This window comes from Podarcis gaigeae (genome assembly GCF_964106915.1).
Source record: "Podarcis gaigeae genome assembly, chromosome: 9".
Lineage (NCBI taxonomy): Eukaryota > Metazoa > Chordata > Lepidosauria > Squamata > Lacertidae > Podarcis > Podarcis gaigeae.
The window spans coordinates 1,678,090-1,696,057 of record NC_139685.1 but is presented as its reverse complement, the minus strand read 5'-3'; the positions used below and the strand labels follow the sequence as shown (position 1 = coordinate 1,696,057).

Below are 17,968 nucleotides of genomic sequence, written 5' to 3'. Positions count from 1 at the left end.
TTAGGTTCAGAGCCACCTTTGCCTTGCATCGGGTCCGCCCACGCACCCCCAGCCTAGTCTACCTCACAGAGTGGCTCCTTTTCCTTGCAAATTTTGCAGCTTAAGCAAAAGAGCTATTCACCTCGGCATAAAGGTCTGTGGGGTGAGTCAAACTTCCTGTGCAATTGCTGCTGGTGGCTTTACAGCAGCTGAGAGGGACACTGTTGTTTTTCGTTTCTTTGAACCAGTTTGTGGTCTCCCAGTCACTGTAGTTGTGGATCCCACAGCAGCGCAGCTACAAAGGAGGAGAGAAAGGGTGAAAAATTCCCTCAGTGAATCAAATTGTGCTCACTAAAAAGGGATACATATTTAGCAAAGCATAAAGGTCTGTGGGGCGAGGCAGCATGTCCCAGGATTCCTCTGCTTACTTCATAAAGAAAGACTCCTATCTCAAAAGATGAGCAGCAAGTGGGTATCTTCCAACTAACATACTTCAGCACATAAAGCATTTTTCAACAATACACCTGCACCCTTCTGCGTGAGCAACATCATGCGCAGAGTGCCTCCAGCTGCTTCCAGGCCAGAGACTTAGGCCAGTTCTCACTGAGGCGGTAAGCTTGGGCTTCCCCAGATCAGGCTACAGGCAGGAGCTTGTGATGAAATGCTGCTCCACACTCAAAATTTCCTTCTGCACAGAAAGCAAAATGCCTGCAAGAACTAAAACAGAAGACCCCTTCTGACAGCATCCTCCCTAGCATTGTTGGGAAGGGAAAAGAGGAATACTATCTTATAGAAAGCAACAAGCCAGGAGCTGTAAATGTGGACTTCTTCCCTTTTCAGGAAGCAGTACAGTGCTTGCCTTGACAGTGTTTACATTGGCTCTCACCTGCCTCTGCACATAATCAATGGCACGGCTCGCAGCATCCGGGTTAGTTCCATTATACGTGTTGTACACCTTCTTAATACTGTGATCGACTTCAGCCTCCACCTATTAAAACAAACAAGTGCAAGTTCTTTTCTAAAGGTATCCCATTTAGAGTCCTGCTGAGCCCCCATTCCCTCTATGAGTCTATTAATCAATGTGTACAGTTATAGTTCCCCGATGCATCGCTTAGGGGGCCCTCACCTTCTGAAGCAAGGCAGGTGGTGACTTTGGGCTTTTCTCACTTACAAGACGGCTATTGCCATAGGAAGAGCAAGGCTGCTGTACCTTGAATGCAACACCCAAGCTGGAAGCAACTGTATTTGCTTGTACTGCTCTGACTCACCATTTGGAAATGGTGGCCTCTACCAGCCTTGCCCAACCTGGGTCTGATCAGATGCTTTGAACTACAACTCTGACCATCCTGGTCCATTGAGCCATGCTGGCGGGGGGGGGGGGGCTGAACGGAATTCAAAACAGCTGGAGGGCAAAGGCTTCAAGCTGATTGGCTTGGCTGGTTCTCACTACTTGGTCAAAGCCTGATCTAAGTGGGGCCCCCAAATGGGGCAAAGATGGGTGGAAGACTAATGGATGGGGTGAAGGCATATAGTAGCCTTCTAGTGCGGAAGCTGGTATGTCTGCAACCCTCGTGCATTTTCTGGTCTCCTTCGCTCTTCTAGCCTCCCTCAATCAAGGGAAAAGCTTTGGGAAATTTTTAAAACTGAAATCTACTTATCAACTGAGGGGGTCCCTTTCAACTGAACAATTCCATGATTTTATGATTTACTTAAAAGCATTTATAAACACTTAATATTGAAAAAAATTCTAAGTGGTGTAGAATAACAAACAATACCAGTAAACAAAAACGCAACTGAAAACTCACAAAACAACAGTACACAAACGTACTAAACAGTAAGCATCTGACCATAAAAAACTGGAGAGACCAGTAAGAGTTTGAGGTCCCGCAACAAGCAACAAATGATGTACGATGTTAAAAAACACATTTTAATACTGTACATTTGTTTAAAATTCATCCAGCTCTTTGAAATTAGTGAAATTTCTGTGGGTCTAGTTCAGTGTTAACCCTAGGGTTTTTGTTTTCAGAAATTTCTACAAAGGCAGAATAGAATGCCATAAGAACAGCAGCTGGGCATACAGTAGTAACTTCCTGGATAGCTCAGCAGGTTAGAGTGTGGTACTGATAACGCCAATGTTGAAGGATTCTGTTAGCTACAGTCATCCAAATTCTTTGCTTACTACCTTATTTTTCTCTAGCTTTTTATCTCTTTGAAATTTTAAAATACTTTTCTTAGCATGCGCCCACTTTATTTTTACATCTATAATTCCATTCCAATAGCCTCCAGCAATTTTATTTATCAGAAATACAATGCTACAGAATCCTAAGCACAGTTAACCACAATACTTAGCACTTAAGAAGAGACAACTACCTTTGCTCTGTAGATATAGCCCAGAACAACCACCACAACTTCAGTGATAAAAACCAACAGAAGGATGATCACAAACTGCAAGAAAAAACATGTTATGTTGGCAACTTACAGTTTTGTGAAGATATAACTATGCTATTTATAGGTTACACCCAGATAATCTAATAAAGTCCTTCGGTAATGGTGAATGCACTCAATACCCATTGTGTTAAAGAGTCTTTACCGGTAATTTGAGGAAGCAAACACACCATTTCAAGAACATCAAAATGGTCAAGTTCAGCATACAGCTTCTTTAGACAAGGTACACTGAGCTTAGGAAGCTGACTCAGCATTCCAAATGGTGCATTTCAAGAAACAATTATTTTATGATAAAGACAGGTAGCATTTTACAGCAACTATTAGGCTCCAAAACACACTGGCAGTTCTGAGGAAACGCTTGCCAGTGTGTCAAACAGAAAACCCTTTCCAAACATCAGACTTACTGTAGCGAGTCCACAGCGGCTTTCCCGGATCGTGGCACAACAGCCAATCAAACCAATGATAAAGAGAAGTGTCCCCACTGCTATGATAACCACTGCAGGGATGAGTGTATAAACATCTTCAAAGAAGTGATCGTAGTCATCGTATGTGATGAAGACATAGGCTCCCACGTAGCACAAGATGCCAGCTGCTGCCTGCAAAAAAAAGGGAGGTAAGATCAGAATTCCTTTTAGCCTAACACTTGGGTTGTGTGTATTTGTGCAAACACACACAGGTTTTCAGGCTTCTGCCCAACAAATATACAAATATTTTATGGGGTGATTTCTTTACAGGTTATGCTGTAGCTCAGTAATACCAAACTAAATGCAGCATTATGCAAATCTATGGTTGCAATCATAACCACTTAGTACAAGCTACTGGTTAAGCATGAACGTCAGCATGAGATGCTATTAATTGCCTCACACACAAAGCTTCTACTAAGGATTGAGGTGCTAAGCATTACATCTCTGACAATTAACGACCTACTTTCTAGCAGATGGGAAATGCACCAACTCCTTCCCCTCTCAACTTGAGGAACTGATATTCCTCAATCCCAGAAACCAGAAAAGCTACGTTAGATATTATTCATTGCGACTGCACCGAAGGTCATTGCCAACTTAAGCCCCATTGCCCAAACCCAGCAAACTTCCAACTCAAGCTGCTGATTGTGCTAATAGCGCAAAATTATTTCCACTTCCAACTGTTGAAACTTTCAGGGTGGCAGGAGAGGATATATTGTTTATTAACATCCTTGCTAACTTGTGCTAACAAGTTCCTTTACACAGCAGAAAACTTGTTGCAAACTTGTGTGAGTTTCTTGACAATACGCAATTTGATCTGGCCTGTCCAGATTGAAATGTGTTCTAATATTTTCCTGGTAAAACCCCTTGAATCCCTCCTAAAAGAATAAAGACACCAGTGTCTTATTCATAATTAACAAAAAGAAAGTTTACTCACGATCAGGCAAAGCACAGTGTGATCCCTGAAGGCAGGCTTTAGGCTTAAAGTTACAAACTTATACTAACAGGTTTATCCCATAAGGGTTGACCTAGTGACTGCAGTTAGCAGTCCGGCAGTTCACAGGACGAAAGGAAGATGGAAAAGAGAGAGGTGTCTGCATGACACACCCACCTACTAGTTGCATGAAAAGAAGGACGCTCCAGGCCAGGAGGAACAGGAAGTTTCAACTGGCTGAACCAAACATTCCCTTGCATGTCCACTCTGGCAAAACAAGAAATGTTGTATTTGACTGCTCCCAGTGGATTACATCCCACACCAACACCAGCAGCATTAATGCTGGTGAATGTTTTTCTAACCTCCATACACATAAAGAGGTGTTCTCACATAGCCTCAGTAGAGTGGGTTAAGTTCCACAAATCAATTTGCACAGGATCACACCATAGGTCCCAAGTCTGATCCTACATGGGATATTCATCAAGCAGTTAACATTCTTCAGGACATGTGCTAGAAAAACTCCATTATATCTGCTACTTTCAATCTACAGCACTAGAGCTGTCACCTGCAACATCTGGCTTCAGTGTAAGCAACTTTGCCAGATGTCTCCGAATCTATGTTCTTGAGGACAACTAGGATTGTCTACCTGAAAGGAGTGTTAGAAACTGGGAGAGAACAGCTATTTGCCACATGGCTCCTGGAACCTAGGCTACGGCCACACAAAAAAATAAGTGGCTAATTGCCTTTTCTTCACAGTTTCAGCAACACTTTATATATATTTTTTTTGAAATGCATGAACTAATTCACAATTCACATCAGTGACACACTTTTAATATCACATGTTTAAAAGCAATTCTTAATTGGACACCACAAACGTAAATGGGGCTCAGACCCTGTAAAAATGGCCAAAACCGTACGTCATTTGAATAATTAATATTTACAAATACCAACATATGTGTGTGTGTATATAAATATTTTGATATCTAATATGTGCCCTTTTACCCTAGCCTTAATAATCTCTCTCTCTCTCTCTCTCTCTCTCTCTCTCTCACACACACACACACACACACACACACACACAGCTTTAGCCATTGAGGTCCCCATCCATGCACACTTTACTTGGGAGGAAACCCCACTGAACTATAGGGATTTACTTTCAAGTAGAAGGCAGCCTCCAGATCAGGATTGGCAACAACCCTTTTCTTTTTCCAAATGGTACCCAAATTGCTTCTTTTGTTTCTTATAAATTGTATTTATTGTATTACAGTTTGAATTCCATAAAATTATACAGTGTACCTCGGGGTTACATACGCTTCAGGTTACAGACTCCGCTAACCCAGAAATATTACTTCGGGTTAAGAACTTTGCTTCAGGATGAGAACAGAAATCGTGCAGCGGCAGCGCAGTGGCAGCAGGAAGCCCCATTAGCTAAAGTGGTGCTTCAGGTTAAGAACAGTTTCAGCTTAAGAACAGACCTCCAGAATGAATTAAGTACTTAACTGGAGGTACCACTGTACTCCTCTCCCCCTCCCTTCTTTTTTGTCTTGGGCTCCCTGGTCCATTAGCATCTGTGCCTGGTTTTGTGAAGATTTTTGGAGTGCTTTTATTGGCTGCCTTTTCATTTTCAATTGATTAGGACTTTTGGGTGTGTGATTCATTCCCTCTGCCTCAGGGATGTCCTGATGAATCTGACCCAAAGGGTGCATCGGCTCCCCCCTCCTTTTTCATAGCAACCAGCACTTCTGGGACACTCAGAAAATGAAGGAACCAGCTCTCCCCTCCTGTCTAATATTCAGAGGTTCCATTTGGCCATCATAGTTAATAGTTACTGATGTATCCATGCTTCTTTAATGTGCTCCTAAAACCCCCCTATATAAACCAGCCTATTCTGTGGCACATTCTATAGTAGCATATGCCACAGGTTACTAAGCAATGCATAAAGAGCCTATAATTGCCTGTGGTTCTCCGAAGTCTAGCAAGTGTTTTAAGAAGAAGTCTAGGTTACAGTCGCAACAACACTGGAGTGGCGGTGTTATATGTCAGGGATGTGTATACCTGTGAAGAGATCCAAGATTTAGAACCTCAAAGCCAAAGTGAGAGCATTTGGGTCAAAATTAAGGGAGAGAAGAGTAACAGTGACCTCATTGTGGGAGTTTACTATAGATCCCCAAGCCAAACGGAGGATATAGATGATGCCTTCCTGGAACAGATGGCCAAGCATGCAAAAGGAAGGGAGATAGTAGTAATGGGGGACTTCAATTACCCAGATATTTGTTGGATGTCAAACTCAGCCAAGAGCATAAGGTCAAACAGATTCCTCACTGGCCTTGCAGACAACTTCATTGTCCAGAAAGTGGGAGAAGCAACAAGAGGAACAGCCATTTTAGATCTGTTCCTAACCAATGTTGATGACCTGGTTAGTGGGGTAGAAGTGGAAGGATCATTAGGCGCGAGTGATCATGCTCTTCTGAAGTTTACTATACAGCGGAAAGGAGCAGCCAAGCATACTAGGACTCAATTTCTTGACTTTAAGAAAGCCGACTTCATAAAACTTAGGGAAGTGCTGGGTGAGATCCCATGAACAGTAATACTAAAAGGAAAGGGAGTTCATGACGGCTGGGAGTTTGTTAAGAGGGAGATAGTAAAAGCACAACTTCAGGCAATACCAATGAGACGGAAACATGGAAGGTGCCTAAAGAAGCCAGGGTGGCTATCTAAAGAACTTTTAACTGAGTTAAGATTAAAAAAGGATGTGTACAAAAAATGGAAAAGGGGGGGAAACCACCAAAGAGGAATTCAAACAAATAGCCAGCCCCTGTAGACACAAAGTCAGAAAAGCTAAAGCACAGAATGAACTCAGGCTTGCTAGAGAGGTTAAAAGCAACAAAAAAGGCTTTTATGGGTATGTTCGTAGAAAAAGGAAGAACAAAGAAACAGTGGGGTCACTCAGAGGAGAAGATGGTGAAATGCAAACTGGGGACACAGAAAAGGCTGAACTCCTCAATGCCTTCTTTGCCTCAGTCTTCTCCGATAAAGAAAACAATGCCCGACCTGAAGAATTTGGAGCAAATGATTCAGCAGAGGAAACACAGCCCAGAATAACTAAGGAGATAGTACAAGAATACTTGGCTAGTTTAGATGTATTCAAGTCTCCAGGGCCAGAGGAACTGCATCCAAGAGTATTAAAAAAACTGGCAGATGTGATCTCAGAACCACTGGCAGTCATCTTTGAGAATTCCTGGAGAACAGGCGAAGTCCCGGCAGACTGGAGGAGGGCAAATGTTGTCCCTATTTTCAAAAAGGGGAAAAGAGAGGACCCAAATAATTACCGCCCAGTCAGTCTGATATCAATACCAGGGAAGACTCTGGAGCAGATCATTAAGCAAAAAGTCTGTGAGCACCTAGAAAGGAATGCTGGGATCACCAATAGTCAGCATGGATTTCTGAAAAATAAGTCATGTCAGACTAACCTGATCTCGTTTTTTGACAGAATTACAAGCCTGGTAGATGAAGGGAACGCAGTGGATGTAGCCTACCTTGATTTCAGCAAGGCATTTGACAAGGTGCCCCATGATATTCTTGTAAAGAAGCTGGTAAAATGCGGTCTTGACTATGCTACCACTCAGTGCATTTGTAACTGGCTGACTGACCGAACCCAAAGGGTGCTCATCAATGGTTCCTCTTCATCCTGGAGAAGAGTGACTAGTGGGGTGCCACAGGGTTCTGTCTTAGGCCCGGTCTTATTCAACATCTTTATCAACGACTTGGATGATGGACTCAAGGGCATCCTGATCAAATTTGCAGATGACACCAAACTGGGAGGGGTGGCTAACACCCCAGAGGACAGGATCACACTTCAAAACGACCTTGACAGATTAGAGAACTGGGCCAAAACAAACAAGATGAATTTTAACAGGGAGAAATGTAAAGTATTGCACTTGGGGGGAAAAAATGAGAGGCACAAATACAAGATGGGTGACACCTGGCTTGAGAGCAGTACATGTGAAAAGGATCTAGGAGTCTTGGTTGACCACAAACTTGACATGAGCCAACAGTGTGACACGGCAGCTAAAAAAGCCAATGCAATTCTGGGCTGCATCAATAGGAGTATAGCATCTAGATCAAGGGAAGTAATAGTGCCACTGTATTCTGCTCTGGTCAGACCTCACCTGGAGTACTGTGTCCAGTTCTGGGCACCACAGTTCAAGAAGGACACTGACAAACTGGAACGTGTCCAGAGGAAGGCAACCAAAATGGTCAAAGGCCTGGAAACGATGCCTTATGAGGAACGGCTAAGGGAGCTGGGCATGTTTAGCCTGGAGAAGAGGTGGTTAAGGGGTGATATGATAGCCATGTTCAAATATATAAAAGGATGTCACATAGAGGAGGGAGAAAGGTTGTTTTCTGCTGCTCCAGAGAAGCAGACACGGAGCAATGGATCCAAACTACAAGAAAGAAGATTCCACCTAAACATTAGGAAGAACTTCCTGACAGTAAGAGCTGTTCGACAGTGGAATTTGCTGCCAAGGAGTGTGGTGGAGTCTCCTTCTTTGGAGGTCTTTAAGCAGAGGCTTGACAACCATATGTCAGGAGTGCCCTGATGGTGTTTCCTGCTTGGCAGGGGGTTGGACTCGATGGCCCTTGTGGTCTCTTCCAACTCTATGATTCTATGAACACAATGTCTAGGAACTCTTTTTTAAAAAATAAAATAAAACAAGATCACAGAGCTGAAAATGAATTGTGAATATTGCCAGCACAATAAAAATTTAAAAGCGTAATGTGGTGTTTTCCCACTTTTTTTGCTGCTGTTTTGATTCCCTTGGGTTATTTCAGGTGTGGCCTTTTGAAAAATGGAAGCAAACAATCATTCCAAAATCATACTGAACTTCAATGAAAGTTTAGCAAAAGTAGCTACTCCTGTCCCAATATCAGGAGCAGAAATAAGGAAAAAGCGACTAGGCTTATCAAATATTGTACACCAGTCTTTTAAAAAAATAAATACTGTAAAATCCATTCAAATCTGTTTTAGAATAGTTGACACAATCTCTTATAATACTGTTTGGCTGGGCTCTATTTCCTAATACAAACTTCAAATAACTTTTAAGTTTCCTTGGCAGCTGCTCAAGCCCCCAAGCAAGAACAGCAGCAATAGCAGCCACACACTCAAGGCATTTATTTATTTAATTCAGACATACATATCTAGCTTTTTTAATCCAACGGGTTCACAAGTTACGTTTACAACTGAAGTGAACCAAAACATCCAGCAAAACTACCAAATAAACAAGTATCAATAAAACCAGGACCACAAAACAGCAGCAGCAAAGCAGCTTGTTGTTGATAAAAAACCAAGGTAAAGAAAGTCATTTTAACCCAGTGCTAAGAGGTAACATGTGAAAAGGAACGGTGCCAGACAAGCCTTTCTGAGGAGGAAATTCTAAAGATGGGAACCAACCCATAATACAATTTAAAGGAAAGGTCACTTTTTATGGGAAGAGTATTTATTGGATTCATGGACTATATAACTCCCAACCACAAAACAGGCAGCTAATTGACTGGTGTTCCAGCCCTACATTGAGCTTCCTGCCAAAGCCCCACCACAGCTATTTTACTTCCCCCCCCCCTCATTCTTTTTTATTAGTTATTTCCAAAAAGAACACAAGGTAACACACAAATACAAAGAAAATACACAGAAAATTTTAGATTGGGTCCATACATGGCTATCAAAGTTGTTTAACAAATACCACAGTCATAATGCCAGTCAAGTATGCGTTTGATTCAAGTTAATGCAACTGTGGAATGTCTGTAGAAATCATTTCGAACGCATTTATTTTTTTAAATCAGTATGGCAAAATCAGTGCCACACCAAGTTGTTCTGCTCTGTCCCACACCAGCTTAAAGAAACACGTAATCACACTGGCCAGAAATCAGGGAAACTTCTGAATGAGGCATCCAAACATGCAGAATTAAAGGGCTTTTATTTAAAGAAAAAAAGCAATACCTGTTCCAAGTAGAGCAGATGTTAGAAACAAAGTTGTCACACACATTTGGGGAGTCTTTCATGTTATCTCCTAAGAAGTCAAACGGCAATCTGAAGTCAATTAAAATACCACAATATATTATTTCCAATCCAACAGGGAAGACTCATGTCTCTGAAATACAATGGTACCTCTGGTTCCAAACTTAATTCGTTCTGGAGGTCCGCTCTTAACCTGAAACCCGTTCTTAACCTGAGGTACCACTTTAGCTAATGGGGCCTCCCGCTGCCGACCGATTTCTGTTCTCATCCTGGGGCAAAGTTCTTAACCTGAGGTACTACTTCTGGGTTAGCGGAGTCTGTAACCCGAACTGTACAGTGGTGCCCCGCAAGACGGAAAACCCGCTAGACGAAAGGGTTTTCCGTTTTGGAGGCGCTTCGCAAAACGAATTTCCCTATGGGCTTGCTTCGCAAGACGAAAAAGTCTTGCGAGTTCCTTCGGTTTTTTCCCCTTTCCCCCCCTTTTCCTAAGCCGCTTATCAGCTGATCCGCTGATAAGTCGCTTAACAGCTGATCGCTAAAAGCCGCTAATCCGCTAAGCTGTCAATGGGCTTGCTTCGCAAGACGAAAAAACCGCTATACGAAGAGCCTCACGGAACGAATTAATTTCGTCTTGCGAGGCACCATTGTACCACCATTCCTTTTGATTGTTACCAATCATAGGCTATGGCTTGAGCAAAGGTATCTACTTTCTCCCATTCACAGAAAACTCAATGTCCCTGAACTACCAGGAGAGAACTTGATCTCTGCACTCATCGCCCAGAAACACTCATCCATCCATCAAACCTGATCATAGTTATGAATGGTTCTTCAAGGGTAACAATGTTAAGTGTGTTTGCATGAGGAAATCCCAAGCGAGTGTTTAGCTGCACCTTCATTAAACATGCAGGGATTCAGTTGCCAGTACAAATACTTGTGTCCATGGAGATTCCCTTAAGTATCTGAAAGAGAGGCCTGCTTCTAGATTGACTGTGCAGAAGGAAAAGAAAGGGCTCACCAGGAGATCACGTAACCATTTGTAAGACAGCTGCAAAACTTGCAGAGCACACAGGGTCTATCCCAGCACAGCATTTCTGCTCTTCAGAAAAAATGCATGCACAGCATCACTGAAACACAGTTGTGTTAGAGAGAACACAAGGATATTGTCATGCTTTTTAATTTTAAACTTACAAATCAAGTAGGTAATGGTGGCTGCAGTCTACGAATGTTTGCTTCATTTATGCCACTGTAGCACAAGTCTGACATCTTGTTGTTTTATTGAGATGAATCTCTAATAATGGGGTCCCATTAGCTGCATTTACACAAGGAAACACTCTGGAGTGGACATAGCCTCCATGAAGGGGAGGATGGTGCTAACATTAATCTTTCAATGTTTTAAGAGATTCTCAAATTGTGGATATTAAAAGGAAGGTCTGCAAAATGCATTAACATTTACATAGTTATTTTGCCATGGTAATTGTGGCATCTCAGGTATGCCCAACCTTTAATGTATAAGATTTTGAAGACTCAGCTGTACAGGCAGTCCTGCAAAAAACGGTATCTTGTGAAAGGAGTGTTCATAAGCATGTTGCTGGAGAGGTGCTATTCAAAAATAACTAGGTTGCAATCCCAATTCCATATGCCTGAAAGTAAGCCCTTTTGATTGCAGTAGGGTCTATTTCTGTGTATAAATGGTTAGGATTGTGCTGTTAGGCCTGTTCTTCCAAGAATTTTGATATAGTAGACTATTAATTTTGATATAATAGTACTGTGGCTGCAGTACTTGCTGAAAATGAAACAACGTATTTGGCACAGAGACGGGGAGGAGAGATTGAAATTGTGTGTTTGTGTGTGTGTTTGTCTACACTCATACACCCCAGTATTTACAAATACTTATGGATGGCCACTATTGTTGAGGCTGAACCCCATTTATTTTTGTGGTGTCCAATTAACAATTGCTATTAAATTACTATTACAAATGTGATATTACAAATGTGTCACTGACGTGAACTGTGTATAGAGGTACCTCGGGTTAAGTGCTTAATTCCTTCTGGAGGTCTGTTCTTAACCTGAAGCACCACTTTAGCTTATGGGGCCTCCTGCTGCTGCCGCACCGCGCTGCCAGAGCACAATTTCTGTTCTCATCTGAAGCAAGTTCTTAACCCGAGATACTATTTCTGGGTTAGCGGAGTCTGTAACCTGAAGCGTATGCAACCCGAGGCACCACTGTATTAGTTCACGTGTTGTTTTTTTTAAAAAAAGATTACTGTAATTGGTAAAATGTGTGACTGAATTGTAAAATATATTAACGTCAACAATATACAAAAAGCATTTTTGCTTTGTAATCTTAAAGGGGGAAAAGGTGACTAGACATTTCAATGTTGCGTCTGTAACGTAGATTTAAGGGGCATCTGGTCAATAGAGCTGCTGACCACTGATGGTTCGTGGAAAGCAGTTTGGGAATGCCTGTTGTAGGCACTGCAACCACTGATGCAGCCTGGGCTTCAAATTATGTCCACACATGTACACCTAATACATTTCTCATCTTATAAAGGTTGTCAATACTAAGAGACAAACCCCATTCTCATCTCTTGACTGAAATCCAGTTCAAAACTACAGCAGTTGTTGTTTTGTAAAAAGCATCACGAAACAGAAATGCCCTGCTGGAACATTGTCCAGCGTGCCATTTCCACTAATAAGTCAACCAAATGTCATAGGAAGGATATAAAGGCAAAAGCCCTCTTCTGCTATTATGTCCCAAGAACTGGTATTCAGAGTCATACAGTCTCTGACCCAAGATTACCAGAATCAGATGGAACAGGTATCATTTGCAAATGCATTTTGCCCTTTAAAGAACTGTTTTCTCCAGAGGAGCCGCAAAAAAAAAATGTAGCTGGTCAAGGGAGCCAGGAACTCAAAAAGGTTGAAAACCTCTGGCTTAGTATTGAAAAAACTCCCAATGAGTGGCAAGAGGAAATTGGGGGGGGGGGGGGAGAAAGGTAAGCAGGACAACAATAGCCTCATTCTCTTCTGTTCACTTTGTAACCTGAGCTGGCTCTTCAGCACTACCAGCTCCCTTGATCTGTGTAAGAACAATGCAGCCCATAGCAAGCTTCTTCCAAGATGAAGTTACATGCAGTTCAAGGCTGCCATGAAAGAAAAGGTGCCCAGCAAGATCCCAAGAGAAACAGCATGCTCCAGGTCAAGAGAAACTGATGCAGGTCTAAGCAACTGTCAGCCACTTGTTCTGCCTTAGGAGCTCACTGCTCTCAAATGGTGTTCACATGACACTACGCTCAGTTTTGAAGAGGAGGAGAGAACATTAGCTGTAGTTCTCAAGTTTCAATCTTAGTAATAATTCATAGGCTCAGGTACTAATCAATCTTATTTGGTGCACCTTTGCAGCACTCCGCTGAACCCAGGCAGGAGCCAAGCTAAACTAGTATACGCGCAAAGCTATTAAGGAATGTACTGCAATTTTTCTGTACAACGCAACACCTTTGAGAGCTGTATGGTAGAAAAGCCGCCAAGAAAACAATTTTTTAAAATCTGCAGAGAACTTCCAACTGTCTGTTCTGTAATGCTCTGGTGTGTTTTTACATTTCTTAAATCAAATTTGTTAAATAGCTAGATTTTAATAGCTACACATATTAAACCATGGTGAGATAGATATAAAACATCTAAGGATGCACTGGTTGACCAAGGGTTAGGGGAGTAAATGTGTCCCTATTCTGTACTAAATGTGCCCCTGTGAAAATGTAATAAGAACATACAAAGCAGGGTACCTAGCTAGTCCAGCGTCCTCTTTGTCAGAGAGGCCAACCACAAACTGGGCATGAAGGCGGTTGCCCTTTCTTACTTTTGCCCACCTCCTCTGGCAAACTGTATCCTGCACACCTGCCTCTAAACAAGGGGGTTCCATTTGCCTCCAGTACAGAAAGTGCTCTCTTCCTCCACTCATTTGTCAAATCGCCTTCTAAAGCCATCCCATCATGCTGTGGTAATAAATTCCATATGAATTGTGGGGAGTGTTTTCTATTGTCTTTAGTAACCCAACTCTACTGCCTATTAATTTTACAAGCTCCAATTCTTGTATATAAAAGAGGCACCATCTCCAGTTAAAATAGCAGATGAATTTCCTAATTTCCCCTAGCCTGTGATGAAAAAAACCTAGCATGTTTCCACTGTCATTTTTCAGACTACAGTAGTTTCTCCTAGTTGCAGAGAAAAATGGATTTGAATACCAGAAACCCTCCTGAATATACAGTGACTTTTTTGTCAATACCGGAGCTGCTACTCCAAGGCATCTCAGGCCCACCCATGCCTCCGCCTCCCCAGAGTCTTAGAATTGCCTATGGACAACAGCTTTAACTCAAATGTTTTTACACAACAACAGGTAGTTTGAAATGCAACATTTCCCACTAGCTCTAAATTGATACAGGCCAAGTTATTTGTATCTTTTGCTTACAGATTTTCTGAAATTCCCAGAGAACTGAACAATGCACCTAGCTCAGCAGCAATACTGCCTTCAGAGCAACACTAACTTGGAAACAATGGATGAGCCATCCCTTCTCATCTCAGCGCAAAAGAAAATAGTGTTCCCTGTATCCCATACATCTTTCAAAATCCTGCCTTCTAGAGAAGCACATTGCTCAGCACTTTAAGCACACAATGGTCTGGTTGAAATCTTTTCTAAGGCACAGTTTTTAAAAAGCCTTGCATTTGCCTCAGTGTTCGAAACCAACCAGGCACCTTTGGCAACTCAGGAAAGCCCCCTTGGAAGCCAGCGGAGATTTCCTGCTGCAAGGTTTCTGCGGCTGAGCATCTGGCATTCCCTGCCCAGAAAGCCTTTTTGCATGCCGAAGAGACTCCATTGTGAACACAACTGGCTAAGTGTGTGTGTGTGTGTGTGTGTGTGACACATACATATATATACACACCACCCTAGTATTCACAAATACTTATGGTGGACCACTATAGCTGAGGCTGAGCCCCATTTATGTTTGCGGTGTCCAATTAATTAAGAATTGCTCTTAAAAATGTGATATTAACAATGTGTCACTGATATGAATTGTGTTCAGGTGTTTCAAAAACATTGAAAGAGCTCCCACATCGGGGGGGGGGGGGGGAATGGCAACTAGCCATTCTATTTTTGCTCCTGTAACCCAGGTTCCAGGAGGCAAATAGCTTTTCTGTTCCGTTTCTAACACTGGTTTGCTTACTTTCCTAGTTTTTAAATTATAGCTTGGTTTATTTTGACTTTTTTTACTTGTATTTCTTTAATTCTACTTTTCCCTTGTATACAAAATCACCTCTATGATCTAAGAACAGCTGTGGCACAAATGTTTCCGTCTGCAACTATATTTCTGCTGCTGCAAACTGCTGTACCCTAATCTTATCTGGGACGAGTGATGAAGAAGGATCATTGCCCAGTGGCAGGGCACCCAATTTTCATGCAGAGCGTCCCAGATTCAATCCCTAGCATCTCCAGGTAAGGCCAGGAGTGTGTAGGAGTGTGTGTGTGTGTGTGTATATATATATATATGTGTGTATATATATATATATATATATATATAAATAAAATTATATATATTCGTACAAATAGCACAATATTTTTTTTCTTTGAACTGAAAAATTTTCTGATATCCTAGACTAGAGTGTGATCTAACGTAGCATGATTATTTTACTTTTATTTGGTAAACAAAACTAAAGACTTTGAAACTGCCTAATGTATTTTTTTATTGGCATCTGTTCATACTGCCATACCAAAACAAGTAGAAGAAAATCAGGAAAAACTTACTGAGAGCTGCCAAAGAAACATGCCACATAACACTGAAAGGACTAGAAGTGGGTAACAACTGAACTGTAGAAGTACTATTTATAGCAATGTTATTTTTGCTTATTAATATAGTATTACTGCATTCCAGAGCCTTTTTTTCAAACAGCTGGCATAATGAATCTGACATTACAGTAATTTGAACTCCAGCCCACTGGCGCTTGAAGGTTATACTGTACATGCCATCATGTTCTTCAGTTGTATTCCCTTAAGTTAGGTTATGCTGATCTCGTGTCTTCCTTCCCATCTCTCCATCTTCTAGAGGTATTTTTTTTCTAAACTGCTTTTCTACTAACCTGCACACATCCCCTTAATATTGACAACAGCCCCTCCCCCCAAAAAAGTCTGAGCTCAGCTGGATATAAATTTAAATGAGGGGGAATAAAAATTTGGCACAAACCATTTATGTAAACAGAACACAGGGCCAGTCTTGAAAATTGTGGACACTTTGTGCCTCAATGCCACCCCTGCCACCCCCGCACATTGTCCTAGTTGGGGGCAGACCCCATTCCCACACTCTCCTGCAGTCGCCAAGAAGAGCGCCGGCTTGCATCTTCCCTTCTCCGATGAAGTGGGGAAGCAAACGGGGCGGGACCTCAGCCGGTCCACACAAGCCGCTTCCTCCGGCCCCCGCCTCTTCCAAGGAGCGAAAACGGGGGGAAGAGACTTTGAGGCCCAGCGAATCCCTCGCAGCCCCGGAGGGCAGGACGCGGCGGAGGGAAGGGGCTGTGTCCCCCCCCCCCAGCGGCTCTTTCAGGGCCCGCCTTTCCCGGCCCGCTCTTCCCAACCGGAGAGCCCCGAGGCGGGGTGAGGCGCCTCCGTCTCTCCGTCTCCCGCGACCGGAGCCCGGGCGAGAAAGAGCCGCGTCCCCCGGGGATCCCTCGCCATTCAGGCCTGGGCGGGTCCGCCCCGCGTGTGCGGCGTCCACACGTGTAGTTTAGATCCGTGTCGGAACAGGGCGGGGAGCGGGAGGGGCCCTCCCTCGCTCGCGCGGCGCCTCACCCAGAAGATGAGGTTGAGGAAGACGAGGACGGTCTTGGAGGACGTGATCCCGCACTGCCCCATGGCCGCCGCCGCCGCCGCCTCCTCTTCTTCCTCGGCTCTCCCGACCGGGCTCCCTCCGCCGCCCTGCGCCACGTGGCTCCGCCCCTTTGTGACGCCATCGCGGCGGCGAGGAGGGCGAGGCTCGCCGAGGCTTAAGATGGCGCCGCCCGCGTCACGTGATGCCGGAGGACGCGCTCAGCGGCGGAAGGGCCTCTAAGATGGCCGCCGGCCTGCAGGGCCTCTGCGCACGCGCGTCCCGGCAGGAGGGGCCTCCTCTCGCAGGGGGAGCCCGAAGCGCAGCCGCCCGAGGAAGGCCTTCGCCGGCAGAAGCAGCTCTGGCCGCCCTCCGCCTGCCTTGTCTCCCCGGGGGGCGCCCGCACCCCCTGGATCCTCGGCCGCCTCCTCGGCGGTGGCGCCCGCCCTGGGGAGCGTCCAGGAAAGAAACCACGAGCTGACGTTGAGAAGGCATCTGAAGGCAGCCTCCTGAGGGAAGGTTTCAAGGACTGATGTTCTGTTGGGAGCCGCCCAGAGGGGCTGGGCATAAATAAATATTATTATTATTATTATTATTATTATTATTACGGGCCACGTCCTGACACTTGCAGCCCAGCTATTGATTGACAGGTCAAGTTCAATTCCATGGGACCCGTGTTTTGCTTTCGGGTGTTTTTTCCCGGTCCTGTTTCCTGCCGAGGCCTTTCTGGAAGGCCTCCAAAGTCATACCAAACTCATTCTCTCATTCTCTTCCTTATGTGGCAAAAAACCGACAAAAGGCACAGGAGGGAGGTCTGCTTAGGGTTGGGGAAGCCCCTAGGTGTACAGAATAACAAAAAAGCTTTAGGCAAGATGCTGAGGCCACAGGAGCTGCAGGGGAGAAAATGGTATTTCTGTGCAATGGAGTATCCTGGAAAAGGGTATGACTGGCTGGCTGCCCTATACAGGAGTGGTCCATACTGCAACATTTTGATGTCGGTAGGCACCACTTGTATTTCCTGAACACACGTCTACCAATTTGTGCCTAAAGCAAGGGTGAAATCGTAATGTCTGCAACTAATGCATGTAGTTTGTGATGAGCCTTTTTGCTCATTGTCTAGCAAGGGTCAGCAAACTTTTTCAGCAGGTGGCCGGTCCACTGTCCATCAGACCTTGTGGGGGTCTGGACTATATTTTTTTTGGGGGGGGAATGAACAAATTCCTATGCCCCACATATAACCCAGAAATGCATTTTAAATAAAAGCATATAAAAACACACTAAT

General features: G+C 43.7%; 2 protein-coding genes across 4 annotated transcripts in view; one reads left to right on the top strand and one right to left on the bottom strand.

Annotated features, from left to right (window-relative positions):
* Positions 1-16,836, bottom strand: part of TSPAN3 (tetraspanin 3) — a 939,276-nt gene extending 922,440 nt beyond the window's left edge. Inside the window, exons 1-5 of one of the 3 annotated variants that reach the window (XR_014555158.1) lie at positions 16,671-16,819; positions 2,829-3,020; positions 2,350-2,424; positions 866-967; positions 122-274 (exon numbers count right to left, since the gene is read on the bottom strand). Coding sequence is in view for 2 of the 3 variants with exons in the window: in XM_083698465.1 (XP_083554591.1) it covers positions 122-274; positions 866-967; positions 2,350-2,424; positions 2,829-3,020; positions 16,671-16,733 (585 nt within the window). In the remaining variant the exon portion in view is untranslated. Of the gene's footprint in view, positions 1-121; positions 275-865; positions 968-2,349; positions 2,425-2,828; positions 3,021-16,670 lie in introns of all 3 variants that reach the window. The other 2 variants (XM_083698465.1, XM_083698466.1) reach the window with 2 other exon arrangements.
* RCN2 (reticulocalbin 2) overlaps positions 1-17,968 on the top strand; it is a 1,080,843-nt gene that overhangs the window by 87,255 nt on the left and 975,620 nt on the right. The window lies entirely within an intron of this gene.